This window comes from Sebastes umbrosus, chromosome 3 (genome assembly GCF_015220745.1).
Source record: "Sebastes umbrosus isolate fSebUmb1 chromosome 3, fSebUmb1.pri, whole genome shotgun sequence".
Lineage (NCBI taxonomy): Eukaryota > Metazoa > Chordata > Actinopteri > Perciformes > Sebastidae > Sebastes > Sebastes umbrosus.
Window position 1 is genome coordinate 39,667,284 of NC_051271.1, and position 17,460 is coordinate 39,684,743.

The window sequence follows — 17,460 nt, forward strand, 5'->3', positions numbered from 1 at the left end:
TTTATCACTCTATGGAGCATCATGGATGATTCACAATATCAAAGTCTTTGACCTCAGCTGGACAAATTTGCGTTGACGCGTTATCACCTTAACTTTGACAGCCCTAATCCTTACACGATAAAGAATGATCCCTGTCACTTCCACACAGTGAGGCATACAGTAAATTAATTAAACACTCGTATTGGATTGGTACTCCATATCGGCCAATACCCAAAGCCCAGGTATAGCTATCTGTATCGGGACTGTAAAAGTCAGATCAATGCATCTCTTCAATTAATCAAATTTTTATCAAAATCGCAATATGGCCTACTTAAGTTTCCAAATCGCAGGAGACACAATGTTTGTTAAAAGTGAAATGTGTGTCAAAATACAATTTTAAATGAATTACTGTCGTACTGTAGAGATTTCCTGACCTTTACATCATATCCTACAGACTTAAGAAAACATCTTTGTTTGGTACAGATCCCCGCAAAAAAATCTATATCAAATATTTATTAGTAAAAATGAGAATAATGATGTAAAAATATCATTCCATCTATTATCAAAAATAATTTTGTAATTGCAACATCAGTCGCAATTAATCACAATTACATATTTTCTCAAAATTGCACAGCCCTCCTTTAAAAACCGGCGCTATGAGACACACTTCTGATCCGGCCATAGAAACTATTTTAACTCACTCCAAAAATATGGTGTGAAGTCAGCAAACAGCCAAGCCTTTAGAACGGGACAGAGCCCACGTATCCCACGTTTCTGTCAGCATGTATGTATGATTACGTTCCCTTGCTGCACTCTTCAGATCCACAGAGATAAGGCATATGCAGTGTTATGTAAGACAGACAAGAGGGGAGTGTTTCATTTTCCTTGTTCCACCTATAGGAGCTAAAACGGGATGACAGAGAAGCAGCCACGTTTGCTCTCAATGAACATAATGAGGCTGCTGCTATGGTGTGTGTGTGTGTGTGTGTGTGTGTGTGTGTGTGTGTGTGTGTGTGTGTGTGTGTGTGTGTCAGGGGAGCGCCCACTGAATGAAAGGAATACAACATGTGGTCATGTGAGCCCTTGCTTCTGCATTTCCATTCCAATCTCATCTGCGTTCCTGCTCTTGACTTGCTCACATACGGTTCACAGCACACACATGGAGATAATGAGATGCTACTGTACTTGAGGTTAGCATGGTCGAAAGGCTTGCACATCATCATTCGCATTAACAGCAGGTATATGTGTGTGTGTAAGTGCATAGAAACCAGGGTTAAGCATGTGGAGGTGGGGGTATTGGCAGAAACAGACACTAACTGAGGGGTTGGCCCAGGCTAAATTACAGAAGTACTCTGCTGTACACAGCAGTGCTTTGATTGAAATGATAATGCTAATGCATCATATTACCATGGTCGTCATCTTAGTTCTACCAGGGCTGCCGCAATAACTGCAATATTGACAAGCCAACCACAGGGGATGGCAAACAACCGCCACAACCGCTATGTTCACGGTTTCTTTTTCTTTTTTTAAATTCTTTGCAATGGGAGTGCCGCGACCTGTCCAGGGTGTACCCCGCCTTCGCCCAATGTCAGCTGGGATCGGCTCCAGCCCCCCGCAACCCTGAATAGGATAAAAGCCTACAGATAATGGATAGATGGACCGATGGATGGGTGCGCCACATTTTTACACTTCGCTACAAACAGCAGCAGCGTGACGAGGTGCTGAGCGTCTATGGTCTTACGAATGGTGTTTTTTTTCTGGTTCAACTTTGGGTAAAACTCCAGAAAGACCAACCATCACATCCTACATGTAGCTACAAGTGCTGGACAACAACAACAACAACTATGGAGGAGTAATGAATACACATAGACCGGCGGGTCCATCCTCTCTCCCTACGTCCTTCAGCCTTCCCTTCATCCAGAGCAAGTACGATATTCCGTATCATAGCAACCAGATGCATCCAAAGCTGAAAAAACACTGTGCCTCATTCTTTTTTTCTGCATTTAACAATAAAGAAGTAATTAATTTGTTTTAAAACTATCATCTTTGTCATTTAAAAAGCAACAATATACCTAATAATAGCCTAACATAAAACTTATTTATATAGCACTAAAATCAGGATAAATGAAGTAATTTGCAAAAAAAAAAAGGTTGCAATAATACTGCTTATTACAAGGCTGTTGAATACTCAATTCTGATTGGTCAATCACGGCGTTCTGCTGTCTGTAATTTCTCTATAACAGACTGTTGCTATGTATAACAGACCATTACTATGTATAGCAGACCGTTGCTATGTATAGCAGCTCTGATGTTGGACTCTGGCTGATAGTTTTTGTGTCAAAATATTGATTTCTTCAGTAAGTAGCCATGTCATAAGCGGGATAACGTACAGCTGACGGGTCATTGTTGTGTTAGAATCCCCTTCATGGCGATGCCGCACCCCGATGCGAAAGGGAGGGGTCTCTTATCACCCTGAAGTGGATTCTTTCACAACAATGACCTGCTAGCTGTACGTTATCCCTTACATCTAGCACTGTTGAGCCAATCATTATCACCTCAGGGGATATTCCTCCACCGTGACAGCCCTAAGTTCAACGTGTTCTACTATTTGCTGATTACAACAAACCACAAAGTGCAGCTAAGGCTAACAGGAATGTAGTTCTGCAGGTATTTTGGACATGAACCGCAGTATTGGAGAAAGTGAAATTTGACCTGATGACAGTGCTAGATGAAAAGTCAGGGGATCCCCAAAGTCATTACAGTTCATTCTGAGGGGAACTGTATATCCAAAAGGGGAGACAGTCACATTGTCTGGGAACCATGAATGTCCGTATGAAATAGGGCTGACACTTTTTATCCAAAATCCCAACAACTGCTTGAATGTGGAAAAATATTCAATTCAATCAGTCTTGACTGGTTTGAAATAAAAAATTCATAGGCACAACAGGCCATGCCTTGTAAATCCAGTGGGAAGCAGTTGTAAAATGCTTTATCACTCTATTTCTGATCCGCATCCCTTCAAATTTAACAAAGCAAATGTTCTGCCAATTTGTCATGTCATGTCATTTGTCATGTCATTTGTCATGTCATGCCAATTTTTCCTCAAAAGTTTTTCCGCAAAATTTTGCGCAAGTTTGGAGCGTTATTTAGCCTCCTTCGCGACAAGCTAGTATGACTAGTAGTATGGATTCTTTAGGTTGCTTTTTAGTTTCATATGATACCAGTATCTTCACTCTAGCTTTAAAGGGGACATATTATGCTCATTTTCAGGTTCATACTTGTATTTTGGGTTTCTAGTAGAACATGTTTACATGCTTTAATGTTCAAAAGACACAATATTTCTATCATACTGTCTGAATACGCTTGTATTCACGATCTGTCTGAAACGCTCCGTTTTAGTGCATTTCAACGGAATGGCAATGGAACTGCGTTGCTAGGTAACAGCTTGGGGTCCATGTTTACTTCCTGTCAGCTGCGGTCATTCACATACACTTAAACAGGAAATAAACTGGGACACATTTAGTATGTTTACGTTTAAAACTGTAAAATGGTCTAAATATTGTAGATTTGTGACATCACAAATGGACAGAAATCCTAACAGCTTGTTTCAAGCGCACAGTTTCTGAATACGGGCTGTGTGTATTTATCCGTGGATTGAGTGTTTTCATACTTTCACAGTATCTATATATCACTTAAACCTGCTTTATAATATAAAAGACATGAAAATATCACTTTTTACAATATGGGACCTTTAAAACTGAGCCCGCTACAACCTTCGAAGGACAGAAAAGCATCCGTCGGATTAATAACAATTTGGAAGTACCTCCGCGGCTCACTAGATGGTGCTCTGAGGCCCACCATTGGGCCCGGGCCCTGTGGTTGAGAATAGCTGGCGTAGTGATCTACTGCGCATGTGTGGAATGCATCCTCCGAGCCGACAGTATAAACATAACTATTACGCGTCTATGGTGTCTGCAGCTGTCCATATGATCGTATGAGCGCAGTGCAGAGCGGCGGCCGTGAGCCAGCCAGTGGGGCACGCTCAAATGCACACAACAAGCACTAAATGCATGCGCAGCCAACAACAATAGTGGTTGTGATTAGGGCTGTCAAAGCTAACAGGATAGTAGTGAGGTAACACAAATTGGTTTTCAATTTAATTCAATTCAATTCAATTTATTTTTGTATAGCGTCAAATCACAACAGAAGTTATCTCAAGACGCTTTATATATAGAGCAGGTCTTAGACCGTACACCATAGTTTAGAGACCCAACAAGAACCACCAAGCGCGCTGTGGCCAGCGTTTTAACTCCACTCATTTCTTTAACGCATTAATTCAAGTTGCAGTTTGTTATGTTGTAGCGGGCTTAAAGTTAGAGTGAAGATACTGCTATCATATGAAACTGAAAAAGCCTAAGGAATCCATTGGTACCAACCATGTCATACTACCTTGTCGTGAAGGAGGCTAAATAATGCTCCAAAGTTACGCCAAATTTTGGCGAGGAAAAACTGTCATGGCCATTTTCCATGACTATTTATTGGGGCTGTCAAAGGTATAAAAGTGATAATAACGTGTTAATGCAAGAAAACATAATGAATCCATCGGTACAAACCATGTCATACTAGCTTGTCGCGAAAGACGCTAAATAACACTCCAAACTTGTGCAACTTGTGATTTTTAGGTTGTAGTGGGCTCTGGCCATTTTCCCTTGACCTCTGACCTCCAGATCAGTGAATGTAAATGGGTTCTATGGGTACCCACGAGTCTCCCCTTTACAGACATGCCCACTTTATGATAATCACATGCAGTTTGGGGCAAGTCATAGTCAAGTCAGCACACTGACACACTGACAGCTGTTGTTGCCTGTTGGGCTGCAGTTTGCCATGTTATGATTGGAGCATATTGTTTTATGCTAAATGCAGTACCTGTGAGGGTTTCTGGACAATATCTGTCATTGTTTTGTGTTGTTAATTGATTTCCAATAATAAATATATACATACATTTGCATAAAGCAGCATATTTGTCCACTCCTATGATGATAAGAGGATTAAATACTTGACAAACCTCCCTTTAATGTACATTTTGAACGGATAACAAAATGTGTGATCCATTTGTGATTAATCACCATTAACTATGGACAATCATGCAATTCAATATTTTAATCGATTGACAACCCTGGTTATAATATTTCACTCTGGACCAAAGTGCTGAATCAGCTGACAGACCAACTGTACCGTCAGTCTGACTGACATGGCTGACTTTAGAGGCCCGTTTCTGGCATGGCTAAAATACGCACCCTGCACTTTTCTCCCCCTGGTGTCTCTCTATTTTCAGATGCTCACCTCCTCCACCATCCCCTCCCATCCATCGCAGCTGTGGGGAAATCCCTTGAAGATGGCACTCCATCAGTAATGATTTTCTGCTCAGCTGAGCAATGAAAGGTACACATGCACTCACTCTGCCTTGCTCTCCCCAACTCTCTCTCTCTCTCTCCTCTGTAAACCCCATCATCCATCCCTCAGTGCATCTCATTAAAATTTTAAAGCCAAGGTAAGCCAGCACATCAGTGAATCCCTCCATCCGCCCACTCCAACCCTGCCAAACTCCACCCCATCCCTTCCTCATTTTCTCTCCACGTCTCACTCTGGGGCTGTGTAAAATTAAGGAGAAGACAGCTCGGCATGTCTTTATTTAGAAAATAATAAGCGAACAGGAGAGATGGTAACAAACAAAGGGAGGATCTGAGGGGAGGGAGGAAGAGGTGAGAGGGAGCTGCAGCGTCTTTGGAGACTTTTGAAGAGTTCCAGGTCTCAGCAAAAGCTGGAGGGCAAGTAGATGTAGATGCAGGCCACAGCTGGTGTGTTTGCACACTTCTCTACAAAACCGGGCAGGAGGCAATTGTATACTATAGCTGTATTCAAAACCGCCTATAACATACTACTGACGAATGCAGTACGCAGTATAGAGTACTTACTGTGTTCCTCAGTATGCAGTACATACTGCGTTCCTCAGTATACAGTACATACTGCGTTCCTCAGTATACAGTACTTACTGCGTTCCTCAGTATACAGTACTTACTGCGTTCCTCAGTATGCAGTACATACTGCATTCCTCAGTATACAGTACTTACTGCGTTCCTCAGTATGCAGTACATACTGCGTTCCTCAGTATACAGTACTTACTGCGTTCCTCAGTATGCAGTACATACTGCGTTCCTCAGTATGCAATACATACTGCGTTCCTCAGTTTACAGTACATACTGCATTCTTCAGTATACAGTACATACTGCGTTCCTCAGTAGTATGCAGTATGAAACAGTTAAAGCGATGCCAGACAGTTTTACTTCCTGTTTTTTGGTCAACGTTCTTTCTCAAACAGAGATGGGGGTGTGGTTAATAGTCAGACGTAATTCATTACCGTGGCAACCAGATTGCATTGTTTTTCAACACAGTTTAGATGAATTTACTGTTTATCAGAACACAATTAGGACAATAATTAGCGCAACACACCGACTCTCTATCACTCTGGTTTTCTTCTTCACCGTCTCCTCCTGGCGAGGTGGCCGTCTGGCTGCTGGAGCCGCACCGCCGCAGGCCGGCCACAGCGCACCGGAGGACGGTTAGATATGTTGCCGTGGTCCACTGTTTAAAATGGAGTTTCGGCACGTTCTGGAGGTGCACCGTCGACTGGTACCGGCCGCTCTCGCCTCCGACACCGCAGCGGGCTGCACTGTGATTCATTTATTTCTCTAACGGAGCTTTTCTCTTGTTTTCTTTTGGGCTGAAAGTTCTGCTCCCCGTCATCCTGTTAGACCCGTTAGAGTCCAGCAAACCTCAGAAACGGCATTGTCTGCTTTCCGTTAATTTATCTCCCGGAGGAGGAGACGGTAAAGATGAGAGTGAGTGAGTGAGAGAGACAGTCAGTGTGTCGTCCTAATTTTGCGGGCGGAATTTGGTGTAATCTACTGCATACGTCACATTATCCCATTTACCTACAACCCTTTTTTTCTTTTTCTTTTTTTTACTTTGAGCACAAAAGTAAGTTATTTGTCCAAAGAATTTTGACAAACCGTGTGGCTAATCAACATAGTCTGGAAATGACTCCAATAAATATGAAATATTATAGAAATGGCAAAATACATAAAACACTGGACAAAAAAACAAACTGGTCTTGGTCAGACTGGTCCGATGCATACTGGAGATTTTTCCAAATCAGTATGACATCCGGGTATTTTTGGCATACTGTAGATTTTGCGCTTGCTCGCATTCTGCATACTACATACTACATACTACATACATTTGGCTAAATTAGTACGTACTACTAATTTAGTATGCCGTTTTGAATACAGCCTATTTCTGATGATAGTAATCTCTGTCCCAGAAGCACACAGTTCTGCATCCTCCAGGGAAAACTGAGTGGATTTGCTTCTTTATAGAAAAACAACTGCAGATATAGTTTTGTTGTTCTTTCCAATGAATCTGTATTTATTCTTTTTTTGATCATGTTTTTTCAATGTGTAATTAAAGGCTGAATGAAATAATGAATAAATGAGTCTGAATATTCTCTTTGGAAGCGTTGGTGTTCATGTAACATTAATGCTAAAGGAGCTTATCAAACTCAACCATGTGAGCGATGTGAGGAAAATTCATATATAATGCATACATGCAGTAATACATGACTAAATTTCCCCTGATTCATTGCCGAACAACAAGTTAAATTCATTAATACTGAAGCCTGACGTTTCCCCTGCAAGCCACTTTTTGTAGGCAGCAGAGAGTATTAAGGAATAGTTCAGTCAATATTATCCAGCAGGCTTTTAGCAACTTGTTCTCCGAAATGGAATGTTGGAAAGGGATATCAATATTAATGGCATAATACTGAGACCTCATTATGCTGAAGGTCACGGCTGGGTGTGGATTTAGCGCGGAGGAAGATAAACGAAACTCTTCAACATTTCTGGCAGAGAGGAAACATTGGGCTAGCTGTAGGACACGTCCTGAAGGCAACCTGTCATTCTCACTTCAACACTTTCAAAAAAGTTATCCCCCTCTTTCAAATTTGTAGTTGAAAATTTCTTAAATCATCCCCGTGACTTTTTGGTATTTGCAAAGAGAATTCAGTCATTAAAATTCACAGAAAAACTTTGCGGAAAGGTCCTGATTTATGGCACCACAGGGACTGCAGATAGAGACAGTATCAAGGCAGGTAGAGGTAGTGCGTGATGACTGGAAGTGCTTAAAGGGTCTTTCTCACATTTTTATTTTTTATTTTGCTATCACACTCTCCATCTCTCACTCTCCATCTCTCTCTCTCCATCTCCCTCTCCATCCCTCTATGTATTAGAAGGCATGTTACTATGTTGCGTGTTAAAGCAAGGGCTGTCAATCGATTCAAATAGTTAATTAATCACGATTAATAGCATGATTGTCCATAGTTAATCACCATTAATCGTGAATGAATCACACATTATTTTATCTGTTCAAAATGTACCTTAAAGGGAAATTTGTCAAGTATTTAATAATCTTATCAACATGGGAGTGGACAAATATGCTGCTTTATGCAAATACTGTCGCCATCTTGGTTTTTGGCGGTCGCCATCTTGGTTATTTGCAACCAGAAGTGACACGTACAACCGAACACTGAATAAGATGTTTTCAGGTGACCAAAAAGGTTATAATTATGGATGCACCCATCCAACTTTTTCAGTCCCGTTACAGATAGCGATACCTGGGCTTTGGTGTCAGCTGATACCGAGTACCGCTCTGATACCAGTCTTTATTAATAATCTGTATGCCTCAGTGTGTGGAAGTGATTGGGATCATTCTTGTAAGGCAACATCAGGCTTGACTTAAACATTACTTTCTTAAATTTGTAAAAAATAAAAAATTGAACCAATAAATAGATATAAATATACTTAAGTATTTATTATTAAAATAATAAATCATACACTAGCAACTTGGTAAAAAATCTTCAAAATTAACAGGAATTACAATTCAAGTAAACAAATTGGTCAAAACTTCAACAGGAATTACAATTCCAGTATATAATGTATATAGTATATACACATAGAATTGAATTGAATAGATCAACCCCAATGTCACCGCTACCCGATCCAGCTATTTGAGTCAGTATTGGCTTGATATCCAATATTGGAATTGGTATCGGTGCATAATAAACTTTCATGAACAGAAAACACACTGCAAAAAGGTTAAAGTTGTAAGACGAAAACAACTCCTAGACCGGACAACGCTGTAGTAGCGACCTGTCAATCATAAGATAGCCCCGCCCTAAAGCATCCCCTGCTTTATGGTCTATCTGACTCTAAATGGGACCATCATTTAATAAATGAACATCATGCTGTATTGAAGAAGACTTGAAACTAGAGATTGAGATCATAAACTCATGTTTACAATGTTTACTGAGGGAATAAATCAAGAGAGAAGTAGGCTCATTTTCTCATAGACTTCTATACAATCAGACTTCTTTATGCAACCAGAGGAGTCGCCCCCTGCTGGCTGGTAGAAAGAATGCAGGTTTAAGGCACTTCAGCATTGGCTTCACTTCTCAGACCCTGGAGTTGCCCACTAGGTGCTACCTGGGTTACAGTACTCACACCAGGTGAAATATTTTCCAATACTTAAGTTTGTAGAACATAAACATTTAAAAACTAAAATATTTAAAGAAAATATGACAAATTCTTCAAAAGAATCAGAAATGCTTGTTAACAACGACACCTGTGGCCGTTAAGTCAACAAAAGTCAGCGTCCTGTTGCTCGCGCTTGTGCTCGCTCTACATAGACATGAACGAGCATCGCTCAAAACAGTGAGGAGACACACGTCAGCTAAAAGCACAATATCACTCTATATTTCAGCTGCTTGGCAGTAATGTTAGCTGACCAGACGAAGGTCTCTCCATGAATCAATGCTGATCCTAGTGTTGGCTTTTCCTGCCTCAGCCTCCCGACCGCGGCCGGAGGGAACAGGGGAGACGCTGGAGTGTTGGTCGGAGACGATAACGTTTCTCTCTGCGGAGCCCCGTCACTTCACAAGACACAGGAAACCTCTGTTGGTCTGGAGGAGCTGCAGCAGTTATTTCTCTACAGACGTCCACTGTACATTCACTAGATATTCTCAGAGCTAAACTAACTCTTCTGCAGTGTGGAGTGTGCGCACATGCACGTGAGAGGCGGAGCAAGAGAGTGAGAACGAGCGCGGTGTGTGAGTGAAGGCAGGCAGAGGAGCAGAGTACAGCAGAGACTCCGGTCCTGGAGACCAAAGCTACGGTCGTCCCCGCGTCCTCCGACCGCGGCCAACACTGTTTAACAGACAGGCTTCACTAGATACAACCAAGAGGTTTTGGTGCTTCACTGTGGTTTGTGTTGGAGTCTGAGTCTGAGCAGCGTAGACACACGCGAGCGCGCACGGGACACCGACCCAGATTGATTTATACGTGTAAGAAGTTACAAACAGTCCCTTTAACCTGTGAAATACAGTCTACAACTAGCAAGAATAAGTAAAGACTAAGAATCTGACCTGAGCATTGGAAGCCAAATTTTTATACTTTTGACACTTTTTGATATTTGTTGCAACTGACAAATTGTCCTACATACAGGATGTGGAGTTACAGCACATGTGTATTTTGAACATGAATGACATATCTATGTGTATGTGTGTGTGTGTGTGTGTGTGTGTGTGTGTGTGTGTGTGTGTGTTGACAGGGGATCGGGGATGATGAAATCACCTTTGCCTGGGTGTGCAAGCCCCACACAGCTGACTGACTGATGCAATCAGCGTGCTCCCGTCGTGGTTTAGCTTGAAGCTCCATCAGTACAGTCCTCTGAATGATGCATCATGCTGCATTTACGTCAGGCCGCTGTATCAGCCGAGTCTGAGCACATTTCGCCTGAATATCTTTCACCTATTTCACTGAAGCGTCCTCTGCGGGGATCATCATCCTTGCATCGCTGCGTGGATGATGTCGGTTTACATTTTTCATCATAGCGGAATATTTCTCATCATAACTGAATACTGAGCAGGGTCGGAGCTCGGAGGAAGATTTGGTCTCTGCACAGGACACATCATTGTGTCCTCAGAGTGTCCGAGCAGTGATCCAACCTGTCGCTAACAAGCTTTACAAATTAATGAGACACGGTTCTTCCTGCATGGTTAAAGGGAAAATGTGTGTTTTTATATGAATATTACAGAGAAATAAAGCATTATCTAGCAGAAAATGAATCCACAATCTTGATATAAAAACATTCTAACCTTTTAATTCTACCTAATTATAATAGCCTTGAAACGTTCCTCTGTGGAATCTTTGGACTGATCTTTGGTTACCCCCTTACCATTTTTGCGAGGAGTAGGGGGGGGGGGACAGGGGATGTTAAAGATAGATGAAAAGTCAGCAGTAGATGTCACATAGAAGTGGTGTTCATCATCTGAAAGCTGGAACCTGAAGATTAATTTGAGATGCAGCTCAGCACTGTGTGTCAAGTTGTTCTAGTCTTAAATAAGAAATAAACATGAATTAATTATAAAAATATATTGTGAAAGTGTATAATAGCATAAGACATGATATAGTAAGTTTGTGATGACCAATCCAATGATCTATTAGAAGTTGTTGCAGCAATTTTTGGGTTGATACCATTCGTTACACAGATTTGGTGCTAAATTTAACCATTTTTTTACCGATAGAGAATTGATAAAAATGATCAATAATCCCTCCAAAATACCACATTAAGACACCAAGACCTTGAGGAACACCACAGAAAAAGCCATGCTGTGATTTGGTTTAAAAAACATTTTGACATTTGGAGATTTCTGCAAGAATTGCATTTTTCGCAGATTGGATGGCGAGCACTTCTGTTGTGTAAATTGCTCAGAAACCCCCTTATTGTCAGTCTAGCTAGGAAACCCATCCATCCTCTGAATGCTCTAGATCTCTAGTTTGATCCATCCATCCTCTGAATGCTCTAGGTCTCTAGTTTGATCCATCCATCCTCTGAATGCTCTAGGTCTCTAGTTTGATCCGTCCATCCTCTGAATGCTCTAGGTCTCTAGTTTGATCCGTCCATCCTCTGAATGCTCCAGGTCTCTAGTCTGATCCGTCCATCCTCTGAATGCTCCAGGTCTCTAGTCTGATCCATCCATCCTCTGAATGCTCTAGGTCTCTAGTCTGATCCATCCATCCTCTGAATGCTCTAGGTCTCTAGTTTGATCCATCCATTCTCTGAATACTCTAGGTCTCTACTTTGATCCGTCCATCCTCTGAATGCTCTAGGTCTCTAGTTTGATCCATCCATCCTCTGAATGCTCTAGGTCTCTAGTCTGATCCATCCATCCTGTGAATGCTCTAGGTCTCTAGTTTGATCCATCCATCCTCTGAATGCTCTAGGTCTCTAGTCTGATCCATCATCCTCTGAATGCTCTAGGTTTCTAGTCTGATCCATCCATCCTCTGAATGCTCTAGGTCTCTAGTTTGATCCATCCATCCTCTAGGTCTCTAGTTTGATCCATCCATCCTCTGAATGCTCTAGGTTTCTACTTTGATCCGTCCATTCTCTGAATGCTCTAGGTCTCTAGTTTGATCCGTCCATCCTCTGAATGCTCTAGGTCTCTAGTCTGATCCATCCATCCTCTGAATGCTCTAGGTCTCTAGTTTGATCCATCCATCCTCTGAATGCTCTAGGTCTCTAGTCTGATCCATCCATCCTCTGAATGCTCTAGGTTTCTAGTCTGATCCATCCATCCTCTGAATGCTCTAGGTCTCTAGTTTGATCCATCCATCCTCTAGGTCTCTAGTTTGATCCATCCATCCTCTGAATGCTCTAGGTCTCTAGTTTGATCCGTCCATCCTCTGAATGCTCTAGGTCTCTAGTTTGATCCATCCATCCTCTGAATGCTCTAGGTCTCTAGTTTGATCCATCCATCCTCTGAATGCTCTAGGTCTCTAGTTTGATCCATCCATCCTCTGAATGCTCTAGGTCTCTAGTTTGATCCGTCCATCCTCTGAATGCTCTAGGTCTCTAGTTTGATCCGTCCATCCTCTGAATGCTCCAGGTCTCTAGTCTGATCCGTCCATCCTCTGAATGCTCCAGGTCTCTAGTCTGATCCATCCATCCTCTGAATGCTCTAGGTCTCTAGTCTGATCCATCCATCCTCTGAATGCTCTAGGTCTCTAGTTTGATCCATCCATTCTCTGAATACTCTAGGTCTCTACTTTGATCCGTCCATCCTCTGAATGCTCTAGGTCTCTAGTTTGATCCATCCATCCTCTGAATGCTCTAGGTCTCTAGTCTGATCCATCCATCCTGTGAATGCTCTAGGTCTCTAGTTTGATCCATCCATCCTCTGAATGCTCTAGGTCTCTAGTCTGATCCATCATCCTCTGAATGCTCTAGGTTTCTAGTCTGATCCATCCATCCTCTGAATGCTCTAGGTCTCTAGTTTGATCCATCCATCCTCTAGGTCTCTAGTTTGATCCATCCATCCTCTGAATGCTCTAGGTTTCTACTTTGATCCGTCCATTCTCTGAATGCTCTAGGTCTCTAGTTTGATCCGTCCATCCTCTGAATGCTCTAGGTCTCTAGTCTGATCCATCCATCCTCTGAATGCTCTAGGTCTCTAGTTTGATCCATCCATCCTCTGAATGCTCTAGGTCTCTAGTCTGATCCATCCATCCTCTGAATGCTCTAGGTTTCTAGTCTGATCCATCCATCCTCTGAATGCTCTAGGTCTCTAGTTTGATCCATCCATCCTCTAGGTCTCTAGTTTGATCCATCCATCCTCTGAATGCTCTAGGTCTCTAGTTTGATCCGTCCATCCTCTGAATGCTCTAGGTCTCTAGTTTGATCCATCCATCCTCTGAATGCTCTAGGTCTCTAGTTTGATCCATCCATCCTCTGAATGCTCTAGGTCTCTAGTTTGATCCGTCCATCCTCTGAATGCTCTAGGTCTCTAGTCTGATCCATCCATCCTCTGAATGCTCTAGGTCTCTAGTTTGATCCATCCATCCTCTGAATGGTCTAGGTCTCTAGTCTGATCCATCCATCCTCTGAATGCTCTAGGTCTCTAGTCTGATCCATCCATCCTCTGAATGCTCTAGGTCTCTAGTTTGATCCATCCATCCTCTAGGTCTCTAGTTTGATCCATCCATCCTCTGAATGCTCTAGGTCTCTAGTTTGATCCGTCCATCCTCTGAATGCTCTAGGTCTCTAGTTTGATCCATCCATCCTCTGAATGCTCTAGGTCTCTAGTTTGATCCATCCATCCTCTGAATGCTCTAGGTCTCTAGTCTGATCCATCCATCCTCTGAATGCTCTAGGTTTCTAGTCTGATCCATCCATCCTCTGAATGCTCTAGGTCTCTAGTTTGATCCATCCATCCTCTAGGTCTCTAGTTTGATCCATCCATCCTCTGAATGCTCTAGGTCTCTAGTTTGATCCATCCATCCTCTAGGTCTCTAGTTTGATCCATCCATCCTCTGAATGCTCTAGGTCTCTAGTTTGATCCATCCATCCTCTGAATGCTCTAGGTCTCTAGTTTGATCCGTCCATCCGCTGAATGCTCTAGGTCTCTAGTCTGATCCATCCATCCTCTGAATGCTCTAGGTCTCTAGTTTGATCCATCCATCCTCTGAATGGTCTAGGTCTCTAGTCTGATCCATCCATCCTCTGAATGCTCTAGGTCTCTAGTCTGATCCATCCATCCTCTGAATGCTCTAGGTCTCTAGTTTGATCCATCCATCCTCTAGGTCTCTAGTTTGATCCATCCATCCTCTGAATGCTCTAGGTCTCTAGTTTGATCCGTCCATCCTCTGAATGCTCTAGGTCTCTAGTTTGATCCATCCATCCTCTGAATGCTCTAGGTCTCTAGTTTGATCCATCCATCCTCTGAATGCTCTAGGTCTCTAGTCTGATCCATCCATCCTCTGAATGCTCTAGTCTGATCCATCCATCCTCTGAATGCTCTAGGTCTCTAGTTTGATCCATCCATCCTCTAGGTCTCTAGTTTGATCCATCCATCCTCTGAATGCTCTAGGTCTCTAGTTTGATCCGTCCATCCTCTGAATGCTCTAGGTCTCTAGTTTGATCCATCCATCCTCTGAATGCTCTAGGTCTCTAGTTTGATCCATCCATCCTCTGAATGCTCTAGGTCTCTAGTTTGATCCGTCCATCCTCTGAATGCTCTAGGTCTCTAGTTTGATCCATCCATCCTCTGAATGCTCTAGGTCTCTAGTTTGATCCATCCATCCTCTGAATGCTCTAGGTCTCTAGTCTGATCCATCCATCCTCTGAATGCTCTAGGTCTCTAGTTTGATCCATCCATCCTCTAGGTCTCTAGTTTGATCCATCCATCCTCTGAATGCTCTAGGTCTCTAGTTTGATCCGTCCATCCTCTGAATGCTCTAGGTCTCTAGTTTGATCCGTCCATCCTCTGAATGCTCTAGGTCTCTAGTTTGATCCATCCATCCTCTGAATGCTCTAGGTCTCTAGTTTGATCCATCCATCCTCTGAATGCTCTAGGTCTCTAGTTTGATCCATCCATCCTCTGAATGCTCCAGGTCTCTAGTCTGATCCATCCATCCTCTGAATGCTCTAGGTCTCTAGTTTGATCCATCCATCCTCTGAATGCTCTAGGTCTCTAGTTTGATCCATCCATCCTCTGAATGCTCTAGGTCTCTAGTTTGATCCATCCATCCTCTGAATGCTCTAGGTCTCTAGTTTGATCCATCCATCCTCTGAATGCTCTAGATCTCTAGTTTGATCCATCCATCCTCTGAATGCTCTAGGTCTCTAGTTTGATCCATCCATCCTCTGAATGCTCTAGGTCTCTAGTTTGATCCATCCATCCTCTGAATGCTCTAGGTCTCTAGTCTGATCCATCCATCCTCTGAATGCTCTAGGTCTCTAGTTTGATCCATTCATCCTCTGAATGCTCTAGGTCTCTAGTCTGACCCATCCATCCTCTGAATGCTCTAGGTCTCTAGTTTGTGGCTGTAAAGTTTCATGAGGCTGTGATTATCCTAGAGGTCACCACAGGTCATTTTATACAGTGAGGTCAAGTTTCAGAATATGGTCTCACTACAATGAAATGTCTCCTATGGGGACTAACATCATCACACATGAATACAGTTGGACTCATTGGATCCATCAGCTGTACAGTGAAACACAATCGATGGAATTCCAAGACTGTTCAGGAACCCCAGGATGCAGAAATATTCAAACATTATTTTAGAATAGGCGAAAATAACACATTTATTCTGAAAATGGCCATGCCAGTTTTTTGAGCATTATTAAGCATTCTTCCCAACTACTTAGCCATGGTACCAGTGGATTCCTCAGGCTTTCTAGTTTCTAATGATACCAGTATCGCCACTCTAGCTTGAAAACTGAGCTGCTATAACCTCTGAAAGACCCGCCAGCAGGCCGTCAGAGTTTTAGAGACATTTGCGCTGGATAGGAAAGCCACAGCAAAAACGGAGCTAGTCATGAGCAGAAAAGTTATTCAAATTCTTCCAGAGTAGAAACTTGCCTTTAAATTTTCTCACCCGCTGAGAAAGACCATAACCACAGAGCCCCTGTGTATGAATTCAAAGTCTCTCCTCCTGCTGTTAAAAGCCTGTCTGGGCTCATCATTGGAAAACACTGCTTAAAAGTTAATAGTTAGTGACAAAAATCCCAGCTACCCCTTACTTCAGCATAAATGTAGGCCATATCCTGAATGCACCATCTGGAATGTTTAAGACCTTTAATGTTTAGCAAGAAACCGTGTGGAGGAGAGAAGGGAAATAAAAGTGCGAGAGAAACCTTACCATCGGAGGGCGATCTTGATGGGCGTGGTGAGGCAGGAGGTGAAGAGGTCGGCCGGGAGGTCGGGGTTCATGGGCAGCAGCTCGCTGGCCTCACAGGCGGCCAGCTGGATGCAGTTCTTCATGGAGGGCGGCAGCGGCATCTGGGCGAGCGGGTGGCTGGGGTTGATGGCTGCCACCTGAACACACAAAACATGAGTGTTTGTTCACATTCACTTGCCACTGCAACAACCACCTGAGCCACATCTAGAAATATGTCAACTAGAGCTGTCCAAGTTAACGCCATAGTAACGCGTTAACCTAAATTTGTTTTAAAGCCACTAATTTCTTTAACGCATTAACGCAACTTGCAATTCTTAGGTTGTAGTGGGCTCAGTTTTAAAGTGAAGATACTAACCCATCACATGGAGCTAGAAAACCTAAGAAATCCATCAGTACCAACCATGTCATACTAGCATGTCGGGAAGGAGGCTAAATAACGCTACAAACTTGCGCTAAATGTTAGCGAGGAAAAACTGTCATGGTCATTTTCAAAGGGGTCCCTTGACCTCTGACCTCCAGATCAGTGAATGTAAATGGGTTCTCTGGGTACCCACGAGTCTCCCCTTTACAGACATGCCCACTTTATGATAATCACATGCAGTTTGGGGCAAGTCATAGTCAAGTCAGC

The 17,460-nt window shown here is 42.7% G+C and overlaps 1 protein-coding gene across 8 annotated transcripts in view; it reads right to left on the reverse strand.

The window, feature by feature from the left end:
• The window catches only part of rptor (regulatory associated protein of MTOR, complex 1), a 263,688-nt gene that overhangs the window by 141,235 nt on the left and 104,993 nt on the right, over positions 1-17,460 (reverse strand). For all 8 annotated transcript variants that reach the window (XM_037764856.1, XM_037764854.1, XM_037764852.1 and 5 more), the window contains one exon: positions 16,794-16,969. In XM_037764856.1, the coding sequence (XP_037620784.1) occupies positions 16,794-16,969 (176 nt within the window). The remainder of the gene's footprint in view (positions 1-16,793; positions 16,970-17,460) is intronic.